The sequence below is a fragment of the Leucopleurus acutus genome (assembly GCF_964270905.1).
Source record: "Leucopleurus acutus genome assembly, chromosome: 3".
Taxonomy (NCBI): Eukaryota; Metazoa; Chordata; class Mammalia; order Artiodactyla; family Delphinidae; genus Leucopleurus; species Leucopleurus acutus.
In genome coordinates this window covers 85,918,197-85,944,742 of record NC_139145.1, presented here as the reverse complement: position 1 = coordinate 85,944,742, position 26,546 = coordinate 85,918,197, and the positions used below count along the sequence as shown (strand labels likewise).

The 26,546-nt window shown below is 34.2% G+C and overlaps 1 protein-coding gene across 1 annotated transcript in view; it reads right to left on the bottom strand.

Moving 5' to 3' along the window:
• The window catches only part of TMEM232 (transmembrane protein 232), a 260,737-nt gene that overhangs the window by 172,583 nt on the left and 61,608 nt on the right, over positions 1–26,546 (bottom strand). Inside the window, 2 exon segments of the mRNA XM_082836202.1 lie at positions 22,199–22,451; positions 23,432–23,555. Of these exon segments, the coding sequence (XP_082692328.1) occupies positions 22,199–22,451; positions 23,432–23,555 (377 nt within the window).

The window sequence follows — 26,546 nt, the reverse complement described above, 5'->3', positions numbered from 1 at the left end:
CTTCCAAGGCTGAGCCACGAAGAAATTACTAGAAAGGTATAACCTTCCAAGGCTGAGCCAGGAAGAAATGAACAGACAAATCACAAGTACTGAAAATGAAACAGTGATTAAAAACTCCCAACAAACAAAAGTTTACAAACAGATGGCTTCACAGGTGAATTCTATCAAACATTTAGAAAAGAATTAATATCTATCCTTCTGAAACTCTTCTAAAAAATTCCAGAGGAAGGAATACTCCCAAACTCATTCTATGAGGCCACCATCACCCTGACACCAAAACCAGACAAAGATACCACACACAAAAAAAGAAAATTACAGGCCAGTATCACTAATGAATGTAAGATGCAAAAATCCTCAGCAAAATACAAGCAATCCAACTCCAACAATACATAAAAAGGATCATATAACATGATCAAGTGGGATTTATCCCAGGGATGCAAGGATTCTCCAATATGTGCAAATCAATCAATGTGATACACCACATCAACAAATTGAATAAAAACCATATGATCTCAATAGACGCAGAAGATGCTTTTGATAAAATTCAACACCCATTTACAATAAAAACTCTCCAGAAAGTAGGCATAAAAGGAACTTACCTCAATGTAATAAAGGCCATATATGACAAACCCAAAGCTAATATCTTCAATGGTGAAAAGCTGAAAGCTTTCTCTCTAAGATCAGGAACAATACAAGGATGCCCACTCTCAACACTTTTATGTAACACAGTTGGAAGTCCTATCCACAGCAATCAGAGAAGAAAAAGAAATAAGAGGGATCCAAATTGGAAAAGAAGAAGTAAAACTGTCTTCAAATGACATGATACTATATAAAGAAAATCCTAAAGATGGTGTCAGTAATCTATTGATACTAGAGCTTACTGATGAATTCAGTAAAGTTGCAGGATACAATATTAATACACAAAATTAATACACAGTACATTTCTATACACTAACAATGAAATCAGAAAGCAAAATTAAACAATTCCATTTAGAAATTAGAGAAACAGTCACATCAGAAAAAATAAAATACCTAGGAATAAACCTACCTAAGGAGACAAAAGACCTGTACTCCGAAAACTATAAGACATTGATAAAAGAAACTGAAGATAATACAGATGAGAAGATATACCATGTTCTTGGATTAGAAGAATCAATACTGTCAAAATGACTATACTACCAAAGGCAATCTACAGATTCAATACAATCCCTATCAAATTACCAATGGCATTTTTCACAGAAGTAGAACAAAAAAATTTTAATTTGTATGGAGATAAAAAAAAACCCTGAATAGCCACAGCAATCTCGAGAAAGAAAAATGGAGCTGGAGGAATTAGGCTCCCTGACTTCGGACTATACTACAAAGCTACAGTCATCAAAACAGTATGGTACTGGAACAAAAACAGAAATATAGATCAATGGAACAGGACAGAAAGCCCAGAAATAAACTCATGCACCTATGGTCAATTAATCTACAATAAAGGAGGCAAAAATATAAAATGTAGTAAAGACAGTCTCTTCAATAAATGGTGCTGAGAAAACTGGACAGCTACATTTAAAAAAAGTAAAATTAAAACATCCTTTAACACTATACATAAAAATAAGCTCAAAATGGTTAAAGACCTAAATGTAAGATCGCATACTTTAAAACTCTTAGAGGAAAATATAGGCAGAACACTCTTTGTCATAAATTGCAGCAGTATCTTTTTCAATCTGTCTCCCAGACTAATGGAAATAAAAAGAAACATAAACAAATGGGACCTGATTAAACTCAAAAGAATTTGCACAGCAAAGGAAACCATAAACAAAATGACAAGACAACCCACAGAATGGGAGAAAATATTTTCAAATGATGCAACTGACAAGGGATTAATCTCCAAAATATATAAACAGCTCATGTAATCTAAAAAACTAAAAATAAAAATAGAGCTACCATATGATCCTGCAATCCCATTCCTGGGCAATCCCATAGCTGGAGAAAAACATGGTTTGAAAGGATACATGCACTCCAATGTTCATTACAGAACTGTTTACAATAGCCAAGACATGGAAGCAACCTAAATGTCCATCAACAAATGAATGGATAAAGAAGATGTGGTACATATATACAATGGAATATTACTCAGCTATTAAAAAGAATGATATCCAAAAATGGGCAGAAGACCTAAATAGACATTTCTCCAAAGAAGATATACAGAGTGCCAACAAACACATGAAAGAATGCTCAACATCACTAATCATGAGAGAAATGCAAATCAAAACTACAATGAGATATCATCTCACACCAGTCAGAATGGCCATCATCAAAAAATCTAGAAACAATAAATGCTGGAGAGGGTGTGGAGAAAAGGGAACCCTCTTACACTGTTGGTGGGAATGTAAATTGATACAGCCACTGTGGAGAACAGTATGGAGGTTCCTTAAAAAGCTACAAATAGAACTACCATATGACCCAGCAATCCCACTACTGGGCATATACCCTGAGAAAACCATAATTCAAAAAGAGTCATGTACCAAAATGTTCATTGCAGCTCTATTTACAATAGCCCAGAGATGGAAACAACCTAAGTGTCCATCATCGGATGAGTGGATAAAGAAGATGTGGCACATATATACAATGGAATATTACTCAGCCATAAAAAGAGACGAAATTGAGCTATTTGTAATGAGGTGGATAGACCTAGAGTCTGTCATACAGAGTGAAGTAAGTCAGAAAGAGAAAGACAAATACCGTATGCTAACACATATATATGGAATTTTAAAAAAAAATGTCATGAAAAACCTAGGGGTGAAACAGGAATAAAGACACAGACTTACTAGAGAATGGACTTGAGGCTATGGGGAGGGGGAAGGGTAAACGGTGACAAAGCGATAAAGAGGCATGGACATATATACACTACCAAAAGTAAGGTAGTTAGCTAGTGGGAAGCAGCCGCATAGCACAGGGAGATCAGCTCGGTGCTTTGTGACCGCCTGGAGGGGTGGGATAGGGAGGGTGGGAGGGAGGGAGACGCAAGCGGGAAGAGATATGGGAATATATGTATATATATAACGGATTCATTTTGTTGTGAAGCTGAAACTAACATACCATTGTAAAGCAATTATACTCCAATAAAGATGTTAAAAAAAAAAAAAAGAATGATATCATGCCATTTGCAGCAACATGGATAGACCTGGAGATTATCATACTAAGTGAAGTAAGACAGAGAAAGACAAATATCATATGATATGACTTATATGTGGAATCTAAAAAAAATGATACAAATGAACTTATTTACAAAACAGAAACAGACTCACAGAATGAACTTATGGATACTGGGGGAAGAGCAGGGTGGAGGGATAGATTGGGAGTTTGGAACTGACATGTACACACTGCTATATTTAAACAGATAATCAACAAAGACCTACTATATAGCACAGGGAACTCTGCTCAGTATTCTGTAATAACCTAAATGGGAAAAGAACTTTAAAAAGAATAGATAAATGTATATGTATAATTGAATCACTTTGCTGTACACCTGAAAGTAATACAACAATTTTAATCAACTATACTCCTATATAAAATAAAAATTTAAAAAAATGTATAAGTGACCTATAAGCACGGAGGCTGTAATACAACATGGAATAATAGAAAGTCAGGATGTATTTAATTGTGCATGTTCTGCAGCACATCTACCACAAGTCCCTCAAGTAATAAATGGGAAAACCAGTTTATAATAAATATTGATCAGAGTTATTTTGTATAATCATATTTGATCATTATACATTTTAAACCAGTATCCACCAGAATAAAGCAAAGAGAACCAAAGTATTACTAATATGCCCTTTTCTGTTGCAGGTATGACAGAAAACATAAAGCAAAAGCAAAAGTCAGCTGATTCTTTTATTAACGTATGACTTAATTGAAATGTAATGGCAAGTAGGATGCCATAATGTTGACAAATATTTAAGGAACTTATTAGAACCTGTCTTGCTTAAATTTTATGATCTTTTTCCATAGTCAATTATGGAAATCTTTTAATTAAAAATAATTATCTGCTGGAGTTACAACTGGGAACCAAAGGAGAAAGTAATTTATCTGCTTTCCAAGAACATCAATTATTCATATAAATAAAGAAATATCAGATTTCTGATTCTTGGAATCATTTTAAATTTCATTAAACTACATTAATACCACCGAGATATATAGACTATCTCTATGGAAGTAGTTAATCCTCATAGATTTTTGTATCTGAAGGCAACAAAACAAGAAAAAGAAAATAACAAAGATCTTTTTGGAAATTAAAAAAGCAATAAAGACAATGTTTATAAGCATATTACATGCAAAAACTCTTTTAGAATCCATAATCTTGAGGAAACTAAAATTCTGAGACATAAATCAAGTTGCCTAACGTCATCCAGAACTTGACAACTAAGCTGAGTCACCCCAAATTTCTGACACCAAGTCCAGTCCAGTGAACATTTATTCATCTACAACTGAACAATTTTGGTGCTGTTTTCCCTCTTCTTCTTACCTAAATCTCTCACCCTTCACCCCATATGGGGACCTTCTATTATTCCTTCCAGTAAGTAGCTACTTCAGATATCTTTAATGAAATAACTATTCACCCAAAACCTTAAGAAACACCTGGACCAAACACAGAAATAATGTGTCAGACTAAATCAGAGATTTCTGTACCCATGAACATATTATCAGGTTACACTTGATGGATGTGAGAGGTGAAGAAGAAAGTGACTCTAGAGAATTAGTATTCATTTCTGGACCAGATTAAATGACAGAAAAAAAAACAATCTGAAGCAGTCTAGAGGATCTTAATGTAATTCTGACTTGTATAACAAAGGAAGTTACAAGTACCTAGTAAGTTATTTTTGTGAATGTATGCACATTTGCTTCTTAATTAATTTGGAAAAGGAGCCAAAATCTTATTTCTTTCTCCTCTGCTAAGATATTTCAAAAATTGATTTTTAAGATGCCGCTTTAGAATATACTTCAGCACCATGAACACTTTTGGAAATACTGCAGGATTTCTAGCTCATGCGTCTTTTGCCACTATGTTCAGCTACAGATGGATTTTAGACCACTGGATCAAAATGGATACATCTTTGTATTTATGATTAAAAAATGTGAAGGATGTTTCCATGAGCTTCTTAGCACCTTTATTTGGATAGGAAAAGACTTCTACATGGTCAAAAGCTTTTGACTGAAAAGTCTATCTTGCGTTTTAGCCTGTCACAATCAAAAGGAACAGCAGCAACTATACCAGGGAATAAAGAGAATGTGATAGTAGGAATCTTTTAGTTTAAACATATACAGAACTAAATGAAGATTCATTTGTAGCAATGAAAGCAAAACTTCCTGAGAAGAGTAGCAATACTTTTTAACTTTCAAAAATTATGATAATGCTTTATCCTGTTTATCTGGGGTTTTATGAAGATTCTCATGTAAATTTAGAGGTTGAGGTCTCACCTCCACAATTAATAACTATTTTCTATGGTCCCTACAGATTAAGCTTTGATTGTAGGAGGCAGTGTTGATAAGGAAGAAAATGGTTAGCTTTCTCCATGTTTATTGGGTGTAATCAAAAAATATAGCTCCTATCTGAGGTTTGCAAAATGGAAGTACAAGTGGGCAGCCTCGGAATATTTGACCACAGGGACCCTTTGTCCTGTACCTCGTATTTCAAACTTCCAGTTCTTCTCACACATTTTGGGCAGAAACTATTGCCTCTCCTGCAGCAGCTCGGCCAATGGCTGTAGTAAATGGAGAGGAGGAAAGAGTGCCCACAGCAGTTCCTCACCCCATTCTGTTCAGTCTCCGAGGTCCCAGGCTCATGGCCAATTTCCTGGCAGCATGTCCAGTTCTAAACCCTACTCACTCCCACCATGAAGTACTAATGTAAAAAAAGAAAGAGGAAAGTATCCTGCTGCATCCTAGACATTTGACCAAGTGATTTCAGACTGGATGGTACAGACATTTGCTCAGAGAATTTTTCTAGCTTTAGGAAACTATGTTTGATGGCCCAGACTATGGATTTACAGGCTAATCACAAGGGAAGGTGGTCAGTGAAGAGAAAGAAATACAGTTAAGTTCAGATTTAGTGTTGGTCCAAATGCGGCCATCTAACAAGTTCTGAAACCACTGAAAACCGAGGATGGCAACAATAATAACAAGTGATATTTCTTTTTATTATCTCTATTTCATATATGTATATATATGTTTCCAAACTTTTACTTGGATTTTTAACTTTTTCGCATTTTTCTGCACATATGTTGTACATTTTTATGTAGTTATCTTCCAATCATGACTTTTATGATTTTTCTGTTGTTTATGTAACATTTTCCTGCTTTACAGTTATAAAAGGACTATGCTATATTTTCTTCTAGTTATTTTAAAGGTTTTAATTCATGTGAAAATTATTTTTTGAACTTATGTGTTGTTATGGTGTGTCGTACTTAACTAACTTTTAAGAAGCCAACTGTAAATTATTTATCAAAACATAATTTGTTGATAATCCATTCTTTCCCACCTTAGCAAATGTCAGCATGGTACAGCCACTATGGAGAACAGTATGGAGGTTCCTTAAGAAACTAAAAATAGAGCTATCATATGATCCAGCAATCCCACTCCTGGGCATATATCCAGAGGAAAAACATGGTTCAAAAGGATACATGCACCCCAATATTCAGGGCAGCTTTGTTTATAATAGCCAAGATATGGAAGCAACCTAAATGTCCATCAACAGGTGAATGGATAAAGATGTGGTACATGTATACAATGGAATATTACTCAGCCATTAAAAAGTTTTGTATAACTGAATCACTTTGCTATACACCTGAAACTATCACAACATTGTTAACCAACTATCCTTCAATGTAAAATAACTTTTTTAAAAAATTAAAACAACAAAATAAAATATGGCATTGAAAATGGTAAAAAAAATGTCAGCATAGACATCATATTTACACACACACACACACACACACACACACGCACACACACACACACACACACTTACCCAAATGTATACCAAGATTTTTTTACATCCAAAACATTCTTGATATGAATCGGACACAGATAGCCAAAAGCCAGAGATGCTTAGCAATGATTCCATTAAAGATAGAGCACAGCAACACAAAACTGTCCAACAAGGAAAGACTTTCACATCTTATTGGTAGACCTGGTTAGCAAAAATAATGTATGTCATAAGCCACATAGGTAGAAGTAGAATTTATTTACTCCTCATAAGTTTTTAGATTTAGATTTATCACTACTATTGTCTAAGGCTCAGAAGCATTAGGATCAAGTTTAACGTTATACCATTCTCCCAAAGGATGCAGTTATTGAGCTTCTGAGTGATATTTTTTCCAAAAATCAGCCAAGAAGATAAGAATTTGGAGCAAATGAAAAAGCAAAACAATCTCAATGGTAAAATTGTCAAGTTATCATAAAAAGAGAAATTGAAAATATGGTATTAGAGACATGTAACTAAAGTAATGCAGTACCCCCCCCAAAAAAAGAGACAACTCACCAGTCTTAAATGATAACAAGGACAGAAGTTATCAGTCATTTTAGAGAATCAATATAAAGAAAGGGGTTTCATATTTATTAAGAATATATGTACTACATATTTAGGTCAAAACAAAACTAGCATGAAAGATACCAAGTGAATATGAAAATAATATATTTTACATGTTTTTGACCAATGATGTGAAACAAACTAATCTTCAACTTTCATACATATCAAGCAAATACAAAGCCCTTCTGACATTGGATATGTTATCAAACAAGATGGTAAACTTAAAGTGAGTAGATACCATGACCATTCGAATTGCTAACACTGTGACTATTAAAACTTACAGATGATAAAATGCATTACTAAGTTGTGTTAGTATGCCGTGCTGATGGCACAAACTCTCCATCTTTTCTATTTCCTAAAAGAAAGACATTAGATAGTTGCCTACCTACCTGCCATACCCTGCCCCTTCCTTGAAAATACAATCTTATTTTGTACACAGATCCTAGGAATGAATTCTCATGGGCTATCATAAATGCCTCCCTCTCCACCAGACATTTACTTCTCCAGCCTTCCTTGTAGCTAGTGGTGACCAGTGTATCCAGTCCTGACAATTTCACACACGGGCTAGTCTTCTGAAGTCCTTCTGGGAAATTGTTTATAATAAGGCAGATAGGTTCTAGAAGAGAGTCAGTATCACCCTTCTCTTTCTTCTTGCTTTGCAATTCTATATGGGTCTGTGATGTCTGGAGCCCAAAAGTCTCTTTTAATAATGAGGCAACAAGCACAGGAATGAAAATCCAACATCCTGAGCTGTCAGAATATAAAGATGCAAAGAGACAGGATCTTGATGACATCTTTGAGCAATAAAAATCTCTCTGCTCCTCATTAAGCAAGATGATAAAACCATAAATAGTTTACATCCTGATAAGTGATATCTGTTTACCCAAGTCAAATGCAAACATTGGATGAATGAGGAAGGAATGAAATTATGATGACACAAGTGTTGTCCAAGCATCCGGCTATTAAAGAAACCTGGCATCATATGATAGAAATTGTTAAGAAGAGAATTACTACCCACCAAACTCACGAGCAAACTTCTACCCTTAGATATGTCAATCAGTAACGCATTTGAAGGAGGATGAGTGAGAAAAATAAATTCTACCTCCATATTTTAAAGTGAGAGTTATAAAGGATGAGACCTAAAATACTACTAAAGTTGGAGTGTGTTAAATGTCAGAGTTGAGTAAAACAAAAAAGAGTTATAGAATCATTTTTAAAATGGAATTAGAGATGTCCTTAATAATACCAGGACAATGTGGTGACTATGGTGATCCAGGTTCTGAAACAGTGAATGTCAACAATGACAATTGGAATTGTTGCAGGGATGAAGGGTTTTCCAATTTTGGCATTATGATTTATCTAACTCTGAAAATAATGATCCTCTGGGATTTGAGGATAAAAACTAAAATCATTATAAGTACCATAGGCTGCAAACCATTTTGTCAATACGAAGTTTTTGAAATGCAACTTCCTAATAGAATCTCTTTTTCCCCTGAATTTGGCTGTGTACTAACATTCAACACGATACTTTTCCCAAAGAATAAGAATGATATTGAAATTCATTTGAAAGGAGCATTTTGCTGTATACTTTGTACTGTGGTTTGTTATTCAAGAATTTATTCATCTTTTTAAGAATTTTTTGGTTTGCTTGTTAGTTTTCAGTGTTCACTAAATTGCAGAACCATTATTTGTTTTTAATGTACGTCATAATTTCCAGCAGAATATGACTACATCTCCAGTTTTTATGATTTCCTATTGATTCCAGCATATAATACAATCTAATTAAATATATAAAATAATAGGTTTAATTATAAAGGGACACTTTAAAATCATTTTTAGTATATGCTTCTATGACAAAACTACTTAATATTTTCAAAGTCATAAAATTAAGACATCTTGTATACTACTGCATTTTATACATCAAAAAATATGGCAAAATGTGATCACCATATTCATAGATGCAAATACAGATATATAGATATTTTATACTCTGTTATGAAAACTTATTACTCCTGATAGGCTAATAGATTATTTTATTAGTATAATACAGATAGGATTGTTATTTTATGGTTAAGAAACTGCCCATTATTTTTTCTGTTTTCTTGACTATTTTCTTCCAGATTGTTTATAGAATTAACTGGCCACTTCTATTCTTTTGAAATTTTATTGGAATTACATTTAATTTATAGATTAATTTAGGGAGAGTCTACATCTTTACAATACCAAGGTTCATACTCACTTATTTCAAGTCCTCTTTGAAGACCTGAAAGTTTTATGAGTATGTCTTTATAAAGTTTTATGAGTTTTGTTCTTTATATAGCACACATTCCTTGGAATTTTGCTGTTTTAATGCTGTTGCCAGTGAGTTGTTCTTTGTGCATTATTTTTTCTATTTAGTTACTGCTGTTATGTGGGAAAGTTATTGACAGTAATATGTTTCTTGTAACTAACCACTTTAATTAGTGCTAATATGATTTTCATACTCTTGGATATTCAAAATAGACATTCAGATCACCCACAAATGCTATTCCAATATTATACCTGGTTTTTGTTTTCCTTTTTCTTGTCTTTTCATATTGGATAGGACATCCAGAATGTGGTAAACTATCAGCAAATAATGTAGAAATTGGGGCCTTTTACTTACCTTAAATAGGATCACCTTTAGTTTCTTAAGAATGAAAACCTATAGGGATGATTTTGGTTTAATAAATACCTACCAATTTAAGAAAGTGCCCTTATAGTTCTGTTTTGCTTTATCATTTTTTAAAAAATCAGGCATGAGTTTTTAGTTTAATCAGTTCCATTTTGGTATCTGTTCAGAATAACTCTTTTTTCCTTAGTCAATTATGAGAGATTTAGATTTCCTAATATTGTACTATCCTTGGATTCCTAGAATAAACACTACTAATATGGTATATTATTCTTTTAACACACTGCTGAATTTGATCTATTACTACTTTATTTAGGATTCATACATGTACCTTCATTCATAAGATAGAGTGGCCTATTTTTAATACTCTCATCACCAAGTCTGGGAATTGGGAGTAAATACATTTTGAATTATAGAAACTACTCCCTAAAATTTTCCTAAATATAGTATTGTGAGTTTAATTTGTCCAGCACACTCTAATCATATACCTAATGCTAGATATGTTTTGAGTGTGTGTGTGCATTCAGGTAGGTAAAGAGAACACTGAACTGTGGCAACAGGACAAGAGTCCTTTCATATTTATCACTGTAAGTAAAAGTTGTATAAAAAGTAAATATTCCTTGTATTAGTATTTTAATTAATATTTTGCATTAATATTTTATTACTTTCCCCTGAAAGCTCTTGTGAGGGTATCCAGAATCAATCATTTTTAATGACAAGGTTTGGGTTCAGCAACCACATTAATACCCTCCTAGGGAAACATATATTCATTATGATTCAGAAATAATTTCAATAATAACTTTATTAAATTACTCCTCAACTCTAGTTACAACTGTTCTGGCTAACTATAATTATCCTCAGCACATTGAAAGTTTTTTCTCAGTTAGCTGAAAGGCTGTCAGATATTTAATTTAATTCAATAACATAAACTTCTTAGAATGCTTACTGGATATAAAGAACAATGTCAATATGTACGGGGTTATAAGTTGCTAGTTTCTAAGGTAGTTCAACCTGTGGGTGGGGCACAATTAGATTTTATAAGAGCTAAAGCTTATATAATTATGAAGCCTTCTTTTACAAAAACTATTAAAAAGTCTTATTTTCTCAGGTTAAAAAGATATTTTTTCCATGAGAAGATATTTCTACTGCCCTTCCTAAGATTTTAGAAGGGTCTTATGTGGTGAAAGGCCCTGCAAATTAAATGTCATTGGTTTCTCTCTAAATAAACCTCTGCTTATAGGGAAATTAAAGAATATTTTTCTACAGATAAGTTGATGACTTTTTTTTTTAGCTCTTTGTTGCATAATTTTATTTTATAGCTTTTTGGGGGGGGATACATTTCTTTGTTTAAAAATTTTCTTACAATGAGTATATATTGTTTTTCCACAACCAACAATGCTTTAAAAATACATATTTCATCCCTTTAATTAGTAACATACCTGCCAAACTCCTGAAAAATCTCTTTCTTTTTTAAAATTTTTATTGGAGTAAAGTTGATTTAAAATGTTGAGTAATGAAAATAAAAGCAAAAATAAACAAATTGGACCTAATTGAATGTGAAAGCTTTTAAACAGCAAAGGAAACCATAAACAAAATGAAAAGACAACCTACAGAATATGAGAAAATATCTGCAAATGAAGTGACTGACAAGGGATTAATCTCCAAGATATACAAACAGCACATGCAGCTCATTATCAAAAAAACAAACAACCCAATCAAAAAATGGGCAGAAGATCTAAACAGACAGTTCTCCAAAGAAGACAGACAGATGGCCAAGAGGCCCATGAAAAGATGCTCACTGTCACTAACTGTTGGAGAAATGCGAATAAAACTACAATGAAATATCACCTCACACCAGTCAGAATGGCCATCATCAAAAAAAATCTACTAAAAATAAATGCTGGAGAGGGTGTGGAGAAAAATAAACCCTCCTACACTGTTGGTGGAAATGTAAATTGGTACAACCATTATGGAGAACAGTATGGAGGTTCCCTAAAAAACTAAAAATAGAGCTACCATATATCCTGCAATCCCATTCCTGGGCATATATTTGGAGAAAACCGTAATTCAAAAAGATACATGTACCCCAATGTTCACTGCAGCACTATTTACAATAGCCAGGACATGGAAGTAACTTAAATGTCCATCGACAGAGGAATGAATAAAGAAGATGTGGTACATATATATGATGGATTATTACTCAGCCATAAAAAAGAATGAAATAATGTCATTTGCAGCAACATGGAAGGACCTAGAGATTGTCATACTGAGTGAAGCAAGTCAGACAGAGAAAGACAAATATCCTATGATATTGCTTATACGTGGAATCTTAAAAAATGGTGCCAATGAACTTATTTACAAAACAGAAATAGAGTCACAGATGTAGAAGACATTTTTGAGGTAGGAATCTATAATCATCACAAGCACTGCCTCCAGTTAACTAAGAGAATTCCAAAAGTCCAAAATAAGAGTAGAATATGTGTACTTAGCTAGGCTAGTCTGATGTCCAAGTGAATTTTCCCCATATGAAAGTTTTGTGAAGTGTTATTAAAGCTTCCAACGTTTAAAAAGAAATACAGATTCATCTTGAAATCCAAGGTATTTCGTATTGCATATATCAAACTTTAGATTTCAGAACCAAAGATCCATCAGATAGGCTGGGTTCCATAATCGCCTATTAACTTGTGATGTTTATTTAGCACCACCATCCTTACTTCCCACCTCCATCTTCTTCCTTTCTCCAAATTCTGACTTAAGCAAAATAGATACTTCAAAGTATAGATTGTGTCCTACTTTCCCTAACCAAATCGTACCCATGTTTATCCAAGTTGTTTTTAAATGTCTGTGGTGTTCCATGAGTCATTAATATAGAATGATGCACATAAAGAATGTTCATACTCCCATTATAAAGAGTAAACAAATGGACAACATCTCTCTTCTGGAGTGAAAAGAACTGGTGTTAAATACGTCTTTTTAAATAATGAGAATAAATGAAACACTTACATATACAATGTATAACAATGGTATTTAATAACAATTTTGAATTGAAAATGTCATCTCTGAATAAAATCTTATTAGAGTGTCCATTTCCTTTCCTTCATCCATTCATGTATGCAGCACTTGCTTACTGAGTGCTTACTCTGAGCAGGGCAATGTCTTAGGTAATGGAATGACGCACTAAGGACTAAAATACGTATATTCCCTGACCTAAAGAGAACGAAATTTGGTAAAATAAGCTTTGCTCAGATTGCAAGTTTCTTCACACTATCCACTCTCTCCTTCTTCCTTAGTAATATGAATCACTATTTTGAGCTTGGCTCACTGACACTTAGCTAAAAACAAACAAAAACTCCCCCTTGTGTGGCCATTTGATTATAGCCGATAAGTTTACAGCAGGAAAGCTACATGATATCTTGTATTAAGAAGACTTAGTAGAAAATGGATATTATTATTCTTCCCTTCTACACACTCAGCAGAAAAAAGTGAGCCTGCCTGAGAACTTCTTAAACCCTCAAATCATCCTTAGACTGCCTATTTCTGGATTTATTTTATGTAGGAGAGAAGTAAAATTTTATTTTGTTTTATCTAATGTATTTTTTATTACATGTAGCCAAATCTACTCCTAACAAAAAACTATATAACTATTATTAAAAATACAAGCTACAATTTGGTAAATTAGAGAGGTAAAAAAGAAAGTTGGAAAGAACCTGGGCCTTCAGTGTTGTTTTTGAGCCACTAAATTAACCAACCCTAAATCCTGTATCCCTTGTAAGGAAGTATGAGTTGAACAGGTGGCTTATGATCCACTCACCCTCTTTACTGGAAGGCATCTTTGGGAGAAAAAATAAGGCATGTGACCCAGGTTAATCTCTTTGTCAATGGGATCTTCAGATAAATAGACTAGTTACATTTATTAGGAGGAAGAGACTTTATCTAGAGTGCTCTTAGGACAGCCTTGGCTAAAGGATTACTATAAAAAAAACCTAAGGGCTTCCCTGGTGGCGCAGTGGTTGAGAGTCCACCTGCCGATGCAGGGGACACGGGTTCATGCCCCGGTCCGGGAAGATCCCACATGCCACGGAGCGGCTAGGCCCATGAGCCATGGCCGCTGAGCCTGCGCGTCCAGAGCCTGCGCTCCACAATGGAAGAGGCCACAACAGTGAGAGGCCCATGTACTGCAAAAACAAATAATAATAAATAAATAAATAAATAAACCTGAAATCTATAGATTGATGAGGCATGGCACCCTGGAGGAAGTTATGTAACATTTACAACTCTCCAGAAGAATAAAACAAAGATATTTAAAAGCCATCTTGATTTGGGTCTTCTGTGACTTGCAGCCTAAACCTTCCTAAAAATACAAATCTTTACCAAATGAATTGATATCAAAAGCTACATTTATTGGATATTCTCATTAAGTTGCATAACAACCTTTCTTAAGTGCCTGAACACCATTACATTTTAGGAAAATATAATTTCATTTGAAAGACTTGCAGAATTTCTGATAATTTTTACATGATAATGAAATTAATAACTATGTTGATCACATACAGTCAAAACTGCATTAAGAGTCAAAGGAAAACAGGAATTCTTGGTAATATATCTCTTCACTGAACAATCAGGCAAAGATGTTCCAAACAAAAGATCACGTAAAATCTCCAGAAACAAACACTAATGAGACAGCACTATATGATTTACCTGACAGAGAACTGAGAATAACTTTCATAAAGATGCTCACCAAGGTCAGGAAAACAATGCATGAACGAAGGACTTGAATAGATGTACAAACGGTTAACGGGTAAACGAAAAAAAATGTTCAATGTCAGGAATCATCAAGGAAATGCAAATCAAAAGCACAATGAGATATTACCTCACACCTGTCAGGATGGCCATTATCCAAAAAAATAAATACAGCAAGTATTCACTAAGATGGTGAGCAACTGGAACCCTTGCACATTGCTGGTGGAAACGCAACATGGTGCAGGTACTACGTAAAACAGTTTGAAAGTTCCTCAAAAAAATAAAGATAGAAGTACCATGTGATCCAGCAATCCCACTTGTGACTATATATCCAAAGGGATGGATTTCAAAGCAATATTAGCTCTTATGTTCAGTGCAGCACTGCTCACAATAACCAAGAGATAGAAACAACCTAAATGTCCATCAAGAGATGAGTGAACAAATAAAATGTGATATATTCCTGCAATGGAATACTATTCAGCCTTAAAAGTGATGGAAGTTTTGCCATATGTAACAATGCATATGAAGCTTGGGGACATTATGCGAAGCAAAGTAGGTCAGTCACAGAAAGACAAATACTGCATGATTTCACTTACATGAGATACCTAAAACAGTCATATTCATAAAATCAAAGAGTGAAATTGTGGTTTCCAGGAGGCAAGGGAAAGGAGAAATGGGGAGTTACCAATCAACAGGCATAAAGTTTCAGTCAAGCAAGGTGAATAAGCTCCAGAGATCTGGTGTACAGCACTGTACCTATAGTCAACAATAACACATTGCACACATAAAATTTTAAGAAGATAGGTCTCATGTTAAGTGCTTTCCCCACAATAAAATAAAATAAATTTAAAAAGAAGAAAAAGACAAATAGATAAGATACATTTAACGGCCTTACGTATATATAATATAATCAGTACTATACTTTTAGATTTATCAGCACACAGAATTGTGAATCATAAGGATTGCCTGAATTCTACAGCTAACGTGTACATGGATTATTAAAGGAGTTAAATACTTCCCATGTATAAAAACAAAACCTTATTACTGATTATTTTTATGAATAACCTTCACCAAGGTAAGAGGTATACTGAAGATTTAATAGAGTATCATTAAAAGTTTCAATTGGTTCTAAGATTCCAATTAACTTTCATTTACTTTTTAGAAAGGAAATATTACTCTGTGCTAATGTTTTTTCCTAAGTTAAAATGAATCAAAATGAAACATACAAGGTTATTTTACAACCATGACACGTATTTCATTCACTACCGTCATTGTAGAACCAGCTTAAGAAAATAATTCTCAACAAAATGATAGGAAAAATGTCATATTTACTTTTTCCATTCATAGACAACAGTGAATGGAAAAATACTTGGCTCCCACCTGTCTTCACATCATACTGTAACACTGGGATAAATTACTACAAATTCAGACAAATTTAACAACACTACAACCTTCTAGCAAACTTAACTATAAACCATATTGAAAATATGCTTTTCATTCATCACAAAAAGTTACCATAGGAACTTGGCAGTAAGCAAAGAGATGGGCGATGATGGTAGAGTGAAGAGGTGAAGAAAAAGAACCAAAGCAATTGTCTTCAAATATCTGAAGGGCTTGCATGTGGGAAATGGAATAGACTTTTTGTGATTGCTTCTGGGAGGCAAAATTCAAGCAAAAGTTTGGAAAATGTGGAAGACAGATTTCATTATAATATAAGGAAGAATCTTTCACAGTGTTCAAAAGTGGAACGACCTGCTTTGGGAAATAGGGAGCTCCATATCTCTGCAGGCTGTGCGCTATTTGCAAATGGTCTAGAAGAGATTTGTGCACTGGATGAGAACTACGTGACTGACAAGATTTTTACTATTCTGTGATATTTTTGGTTCTGCCATTCATTGTCTATTTCTTATACAAGACACACTAAATCAGTGTCTGCTGGTTTCTCACCAAATAGACCATTTTAAAGTTTTATTTTCACAGCACAGATTTCAGATAGTTAAGTCTTGTTAAAAACTATTGTTTTATCACTATGAAAACCAAAGTAGGAACATAGAAGATAGCACTTCAAATATAGTGTACAACACAAAGCTGGGTTTCCCTCTTTGTAATTATATATATATATATATATATATATATATATATATATATATATATATATAATCTTCTGTAAGGACTAACTGGCTGGATGCATAAAGGTCTGTAACAAGTAGGAAAAGCCTTTTCCTCTGATGAGGACAACATTTTACCACCTTGTTTACAGCGAAATTTATAGGCTATGTTTTCTCAAAACATAGTGTCAGAAGTGGTTTAATAATACAGATTCCTGGACTCCACTTTTAGGATTTTTGATCCAAAGTTCTAGAACAAGTCCCAGGAATTTATGTTGGAAATAAAGACCCACGTAATACAAAGTCTAAAATGCTTTTATAAGAATCGCTGTAGGACAGACTGTAGGAGGGAATTTCTCAGTCATCTTTTTTCATATTCTTCAACATGCAAATGGACAGCATTTTTTAAATTTCACTCAAAAGGTCAAATAATCTAGTTAGCACAATGAGGTAGTTATTAGTGCAGACTCTGAAGCCAAACTGCCTATGTTAAGTCTGACGTACCATTTACTAACTCAATTTCCTTGGACAAATAAATGCTTAGTGCCTCCATTTTCTCATCTGTCAAATGGGGATAATACGAACATCTACAATGTAGTCTTGTTGTAACGATTAATAAGTTAGGTGATGCATGTTACATGCCTAGAACAGTGCCTGACACATAGTAAGTGTTAATATTATTATTATCCTGTTACCCATCAGGATAAAATGTGTCTCAAAATCATAATTTCAACAGGGATCAGGCAAAAATTCTGTGTGTTTAATTAATTTTTATCACCTTCCCTCATAGTTTTCCAGTTCAAAATTGTCTTTTCTAGGTATATACTGCAAAGCCTTTTTTCCGATAACAATTTACTTAGGCACCTGAGTATATTCAAACCTGCCTACAGCTCAGCACCACTGAGAGGTGTGTTAGTCAGCTCGGGCTGCCATAACAAAGTACCATAGACTGGAGGTCTTAAACAACAGAAATTTATTTTCTCACTGTTTTGGAGGCTGGGATGTCTAAGATTAAGGTGCCGTCTGATTGTGTATATGGTGAGGGCTCTCTTCCTGGCTTTGGGATGGCTGCTTCTCACTGTGCCCTACACAGTGGAGAGTAAGCTCTCTGATGTCTTTCTTACAAGGACACTAATTCCGTCATATCAGGGCCCCACCGTCATGACCTCATTTAATTACCTCCTTGTAGGCTCTGCTTCCAAATACAGTTACATTTGGGGGTTATGGTTTCAAACATACGAATTATTTTTTTTTTTTTTTTTTTTTTTTTGCGGTACGCGGGCCTCTCACTGTTGTGGCCTCTCCCATTGCGGAGCACAGCCTCTGGACGTGCAGGCTCAGTGGCCATGGCTCATAAGCCCAGCCACTCCGCGGCATGTGGGATCCTCCCGGGCCAGGGCACGAACCCGTGGCAGACTCTCAACCACTGCACCACCAGGGAAGCCCTAAACATATGAATTTTGAGGCTTGAGGGGTAGAGTTCAGTCCATAGCAGTAAGGTGCATAGGATGGTCCTCCACGAAGGCAATGCTACAGGTCAGACACTTCGAGTTTCAACCAGATCTTAGATGCATAGTTGGTATTTATAAGCATATACAGAAATTCCTATTCAACCCAAAACACCAAAACTCAACACTTCCATCAGTGGCCAGAGCCCTCACTCTAGAATTAACAGACATCTGACTCTATGAAAAGTGTGTCTGACAAAAAAACCTTAAAATGAAAAAGGTACATGCTAAGTAGCCATCTATTCATTTAAATGCTTCAGGTTCTGCTCCTACATCAAATAAGATTGCCAGGAAATTATCTTCATGGAAGTTATTACTTCAGTTTCCTATAACATTGCCTTCACAAAACTATGATTTAAGAGTTTCTTTATATTAAGGGCTTTATATAAAAATGGTCTATAAGAACACTGCTTGATTCATTCATGTAAAGGCTATTGTTACCATTCTTAAGTGTTTTTCAGTTTTTCATTTATATCTTTATACGTAAATAAAATAGGATTTCCCAGGATACAAAGTGTACATAGGTCTAAGTGTTAGAAAAAAACCCTTCCTCACTGAGGTCTCTCTCATTATAACAATATTAATTACATTAGCAACCATAACATCTATTAATATTTATTGGACCTTTACTATTCATGAGGCACTATGTCAAGTGTGTATGTTTCCATAGTTTTTTCTCACAAAAAGTCCCATGATATGAATAGTATTTTTATCTTAATTATCAGGTAAAGAAATCAAGTCAGCAAGGTTAAATAATTTGACCTAGGATTTTGAGATACAAAATACAAATCTGTGTGACTCCAGAACTGGTTCTTTCAGTCTAAATGAAAAATTTACTTACTTGAAGGGTAAAATTATGAGAAAAAAAATTATTTTCAATTAAATAAAGAAGCACTCCAGTTTCTTTGTGTCACTTCCCAAAAAGATGGACCTATCCTCTCCAGGAATCACGTTGACAAGGCCTGCACAGATGACACCACTTTTGAAGCCATCTATTTTCAGTGGTCTGATAGAAGAGGTGATCATTATCAATGATCAGGCATACAGGACAACCCAGACAAAGTCATTTTCTGTGTGTGGGAAAATCAACCAGTGATGCTACAAAGAATCAAGTTAGGGCTTCCCTGGTGGCGCAGTGGTTGAGAGTCCGCCTGCCGATGCAGGGGACACGGGTTCGTGCTCCGGTCTGGGAATATCCCACATGCCGTGGAGCGGATGGGCCCGTGATCCACGGCCACTGAGCCTGCGCGTCTGGAGCCTGTGCTCCACAATGGGAGAGGCCACAACAGTGAGAGGCCTGTGTATCGCAAAAAAAGAATCAAGTTATAATGAATCACATCAACAAAAATTGTAAAAATTGGTGAAATATTTGACTATGCATGTGTATAGTCATGTAAAGTAATGGCTTTTCATGGTAGTGACTGATACAGGAAGGCCAAAAATCCTGTATGAATGTGAAGAAGAGACCAAAAGCTTATGTCCAGTAGAGGTACCTTCTCTGATTCTGACAGAGATGAAGAAAATTGCAGAATTTTCTCACACTCTTGAGACATCTTTAGCAAAACAATCATCGGATAATCAACTTACTTTAAACATTCCCCATAAGAAATCACAATGATGCTTTACGTATTGAGAGTTTCAAAATACTCAGAATTATTAATGAGGCAAATACCACCAGCATTATTTATGGCTTGTACAAGAAGCTAATGTCAAAGAAAATGTATTGACTTTTCACTGTAGGGGAAACAACTTTGATACGTCTCTCCTCTTTACTGCAGATCAAATCTTTAAAGGTATTCCACAGCTAGAAACATCAATTTTCCCACTTGGGTTGAGAAAACATTGATAACATACTGTTTAACTATTTCATTGCTAAGTTCAAGTATAAGCATAAGAAAAACATCAGGGAAAGCATCCATGGGATAGGTAGGGTGGGAGGGAGACGCAAGAGGGAGGGGCTATGGGGATATATGTATACATATAGCTGATTCACTTTGTTATACAGCAGAAACTAACACAACATGGTAAAGCAATTATACTCCAGTAAAGATATTAAAAAATAAATAAAGTCTTCAGGAGAAGATAAGAAACTTCAAAGAAAGATCAACAATGAGCAAATAAATGCACTGAAATCAACTGGCTGGAAAAAAAATCAGACTGTTGAGAAGGAATAAATATTCGAGTGTCCACAGAAACACGAAACCCTATCATTGTGAGGTTTTACCGGAGCTCAGGGGTCATGGCCAGAGGGAGGCCAAGAGGCTTCTAGGAGGAAATATCCTCCACACGGAGGATAATCTTCTGGACCCATCACTGAAGAAAGCAGTCTTCTTTCTGTCTTCTTTCAGAAAGAACTAATTCTACACAGCTAGGCAAAAAAACTGAAGGCCCCTAATTTTTACATGAATCTGTTTAGTGGCAGGTTAAAAATCATATGTTGAGCTGCTATACAGGAAGACTTCTGACCATTCTGAATACTTTAAAAAGTGTGAAAAGAGAAGCAAATACTTCTTCACTTTATCAATACTATAAACATGGGAGAAATACAATTTATCTGCTAATGACTAAAAATCTGTTTAAAATTGGCACTAATAAAAAATAAACATAATCTTCTTGAAAAGTGGGCAAAGGTCAAGCAAATTTCACTTCGAAATAAGTTCCAATCTATTGTTTAAACCAAAACTATATTGAAAGTAATTTTAAAATAGCAAGCAAGTTTTTGAGAATGAAATTAATGTCTGCTACTAAAGTCTTACTATTTAAAATTATATTCAAGCATAATTTATCCCAAATCAGTGAATTACAGTTCTAAGGAAAGGCAATATCTTGCCTCCTTCCACACTTTCAAATAATCTTGCTATCATGTTTGAAATTCAGTGAATTGTTTAACTACATAATAACTCCACTATCATTATCGCCCACCTACTGTGTGCTAAATAATATGGTAGATACTGGGTTAATACAAATATAATTCAGACATGATTCTCCAATCTCAATTATCTCATAACTTAATGGAAGTGAGAGTCATATAAGAGACTATAATAACAAAATAGACTACATGATATTCATAAAGAAGAGTTCTAGTTAACCTTAAAGGACACGCTTGAATTAATATTGTCCCTATAGTGCCCTTTTCAAAACAAAAGTATTTTATTCTAATAGTCCCCCCATAAACAATAGTAGGAAAATGACCTTTAGTCTTGAGACACAATATACTATAATATCTGAGTGATTAAAGAGAAATGCTCTTGGGTTGTGGGGAGAACAAGAGAAACAGTAGATGAAAATGGAGACGATGGATGAGAAGGCCTTATGGGGAAAAGGATAAAACAAACTTTATATACATTCCATAAGTTTTCCTAAGGTCATCTCTTGTTTCCAAAGAATATAATCTGAATCACATATCAACCAACTCTAGTTTACATTTCAGTTGTTTTTAAATTATTGATCAAAAATTTCCATGTTATAAAACAGACTTCCCAAATTTGTAGGAAGTCCTAGTGAATTTAAAATTACCTCCCACTTCAAAATGTTAACTTTTTATAAAATGCTTATTATATACAGACAGGGACATCTTAAAAATATTTCTCATCAAGTTGAAAAATAATTTACTTACAATTATCTGACATTTTTGAAGAGAAATATTCCAAAAGACCTAAAATACTTGTTTCCCTCAATTCTGGCATTTCTTCTGATTTGTCCGTGGGTAAAATATCTTTTTGTGAACTATTACGGTCGCAGAAACCAATTAAAGCAGTTTTTCGCAGATCAGAATTGGCCGCATACAAGCAGATTTCTGCAAGAATTGTTATGTATATGTAGACTACATTCCAGACCCAGGAAAAATCATCGACCTTGCCGCTTTCTTCCTAAAATGAGAAAATAGCTATTAGACAATCAAAGTACGCTCTGCCATAATGAAGAACTATATACCATACTTATAAGAAATGTCTCCAAATTTTATCGAGTTGTTAAAAGATCATAATCAACTAATATTTCTAAAATGCACTCATTAAAAACAAGCTTTCCATGGGTAGATTGCATAAAACCAAGTTCAAGGAATAAAAAATAAAAATAGCTAAAAAGTATATACAGAACATCAACTTTTCAATTTCCTTAGTAGTCAATGGAACATAAATTAACCCAATGAGATACTATTTTCCATTTTATATTGTAAAAGAATCTTTTTTATATATAGCTCAATTCTTGTGCGTGCACTCTTACACATTTTTTCATAGGAAAGCAAGAAAGTTATGTCTTCTGGAGAGGAATCTGGACAACCATCCTGAGAACGTTAAAAGAAAGTTCATAGTCTATCACTCAGTAATTTAGTTTTATAAATCTATTCTAAAGAAATAGTCATAAATGCAGATAAAGATTTTTGGATGAGAATACCAGTTCAACATTATTTGTAATTAACTGTGAATAATGTAATTAACTGTGAATTAGAAATAAGCTCAAAGCTCAACAACAGAGAAATGGTTATCTCATCCTCACTAAAATGTAAATCTTAATAATATGTAATGACAACAAAAAAAATTTTAAATAGGAAACTAAACCATATATGACTATATGATCTGAAGTTTGTTAATAAAATTAAAAATCCCTCTTGTGTGAGTGTATGTCTGCATGTGAGTATAACCTATTTCTGGATTTCTGTCTACATCTATATCTATTTATACTGGGATATATGGTAAATATGCATTTACCTTTACATTTAATTAAAATTATTTTTACAAAGTCATGCTCATTATAAATCCTAAATGATATACAGTTAAAATAGTGACAAAAGTAAAACTTGTTTCAATTTAGGTCTTTTTGCACACCTAAATTAACAATATACTATTACCTGATTCTGAACAGACATAATGCTTAAAAGAAAATCTCTCATTAGGTCCATGAAAGCTTTCAAACAGGCTATGTGTAATTTGGCAGCCTCCCCAAGGACCAACAAAGCCAGTGCTGAATCCAACCTGGAAATTTTATGCACAAAACAACAAAGACTTTCGTTTTAAATAATAATAAATAATTTTTTAATGAAAAAGGTAATAGGCCAGAAGAAATGACTATCCTGGATTTCTAGATACATTTATTTTCAACAAAGACTAGTATTGTTTGCCACTAGTTATGATAAAAGCTTATAGGAAAGGGCCACATCGGGCAAGATGTTGAGTTCACAGCAGTGTTCTGACAAAACTCTGAGAGTAATAAATATTACAAATGATCACATTTCTTCACAGATCCTGTATAACAAGCAATCAAGGCCTCTGGTTCTATAGTGTCCCCCAAATCTCACAATAGGTTTTGATTTTTAACCTTTTACAACTGATTCCAAGGGGTGAATTTCAAGAGAGTGTTTTCTTCACAAAAGAGAGAATAAAAAAATGGTCTTCCTAAATACTCTAAAAGTGCAGTGTTATTTGATTTTTACAAAAAGTGCAATTTCTCAGAATAAAATTTATATTGCACATTAAATGGAAAACTGTCAAGATTCAAAATATCATATAACTGGGAAATCATATAAGAATTTGTTAGCCATAACAAAGAATTTGTTAGCTATATATGTTAGCCATATATTCTAACAGTTTCAGGAAATTATACAATTAATGCTATTGTTACCCAATTGAAAGAGACATAGTTTGAAAGGGAGCTAATAATAATGCAAATATAAAATTGCCTCTGCCTGAGCTACATATTGCCTTGATTTATAAGCCATTAATCAGTTAAAAAGGTAATATATTCTACAATTATATTTGAATTTCACAACTGTGATATTTCAGGTGAGTCAAGTTCATGATCATTTTCAAAAGGAAACACCTCTAACCACGGAAATAAAGACAATTCTTTATATTTGAATGGAGCTTTACAGATCTCAATGTGCTTTCACACAAATACTTCCTCTGATCTGAACCACAATTTTTGACACATTCAAGAACTTTTTAAAATCTTTTTTTTTTAATATTAGAAAATTGAGACTTAAATAGATCTGGGAGATTTGTCCAAGTTCATGTTTTAAGCTAGGTTAACTAATAACTGAAGTCTAGGTTAACTGAATAACTGAAGAAATACCACCTATGGGTATTTCCTGTTTTTCAATTTTGCTTTTCTAAGCCATTATCTAAGTACATTAATATTTAACCTTAGTATTACAATGTTGCCTATTTTCCACCTAATATCATTTGTCTCCTTCCTTTGAAACTAAACCTCAATTTTGTTCAAAATGGCAGAGTGCTCAGTTAATGTTGCTTGCTCAAGATGGAAACATTCTACATCTGGACTGGGATAGTGATTACACAGGTGTACACATTTGTCAAAGGTCATAGATCTGTATACATAAAATGTTTGAATTTTATTATATGTAAATTATAACACAAGAAACTTAATTTTGAAATATGACTCCCCAGGGCTTCCCTGGTGGCGCAGTGGTTGAGAGTCCACCTGTCGATGCAGGGGACATGGGTTCGTGCCCTGGTCCGGGAAGATCCCACATGCGGCGGAGCAGCTGGGCCCGTGAGCCATGGCCGCTGAGCCTGCGCATCCGGAGCCTGTGCTCCGCAACGGGAGAGGCCACAACAGTGAGAGGCCCGCGTACCGCAAAAAAAAAAAAAAAGAATGGAATAAAAGGAAGCTAGAAGAAGGCTGGATCTTGAGGATTCCCTTAAGCACCTGCATCAGTAATGCACTGCTTGTTATGTGCAATAAATAAAGCCCTATTTGGTATGCAATTGCAGTCAGGTTACTGTTACATTCAGAAGAACTAAAGCCTAGCTGATACATTTAAACATATTTACAAGCATGAAATTTAGAGTTGAAAAATCAGAGATGGAATCTTAGTTCTGCCACTAACTAGATATATGGCAAAGGGCAATGTTCATACCTTAGCTGAATCTTAATCTACTCATCTATAAAGTAAATATAGCAAAACCTACTTTTCAGAGACTATGAGATTTAAATGAAATACTCTATATAAAATGACTGGGTTCAAAAGGCTGAACTGAACTGAATTACAAAAATACTATTATTTCAAAGTCAATGGATATGAGTTCAGTAACTTTTTTTTTTTTAATCTATGATGACTGAAGGAAAAGGTCTAGATGCTTTCCAAGACGAACAAAGGTGAGTCCTTCCCCAGAATATTCATCGCAGAGGTTTCATGATAAGGTAAAGGAGAGGACAGTCTCAGAGTTCACAAAACTTCTTTACCATGAATATACCTCATAGTCATAAGGTTTTGTTTCTTCTGTTCCCCTTTAAGTCTGGAAAACTGTAGCTAACCTAGGGCACTTTCACTAAAATACAGATTGAAGAATTTCCATCAGTGTCAGCCACCTATGGTAGAAAAATTCTTCACCCGAAACACTGTTTCAACCAATGCTGCTGACTGCAAAATTTTCTATAAGGGAAAATGCCTTTGACAAAAATAGACTAAAAGCACCAATACTTATAAATTGAAGTTTATTAAAAATAAAAACTGAAAATCAATGCATGTAAAAAGAAGTTTTCAAATTGAATTAGGTTAGTAATTTAAATACAGTGTTAGCTTCTTTGTGAACTCATTGCAGGACACCAAGTCTCAATTACCAGTACATTGACTTACTTTTACAATGCCATGAAATTAAACATGTACATATAGAGTAATTTATATATATTATAGATGTCCCCCTAATTATGTAAATAAACTGAGGCAGAGGTTTACTGGCTTGTCTAAAATAACACAGTTACTTGATTTATTTTACTTTGTAGCTTTGCTTTTTTAATTCTTTTCCTCTTTAAAATTTTTATTGGAGTATAGCTGACGTACAATGTTGTGTTAGCTTTTATTTATTTTTATTAATTTTTATTGGAGTATGGTTGCTTTACAACATTGTGTTAGCCTCCACTGCACAACAAAATGAATCAGCCCTCCACATACAGATATCCCCTCCCTAGACTTCCCTCCCATTTAGGTTACCACAGTGCATTGG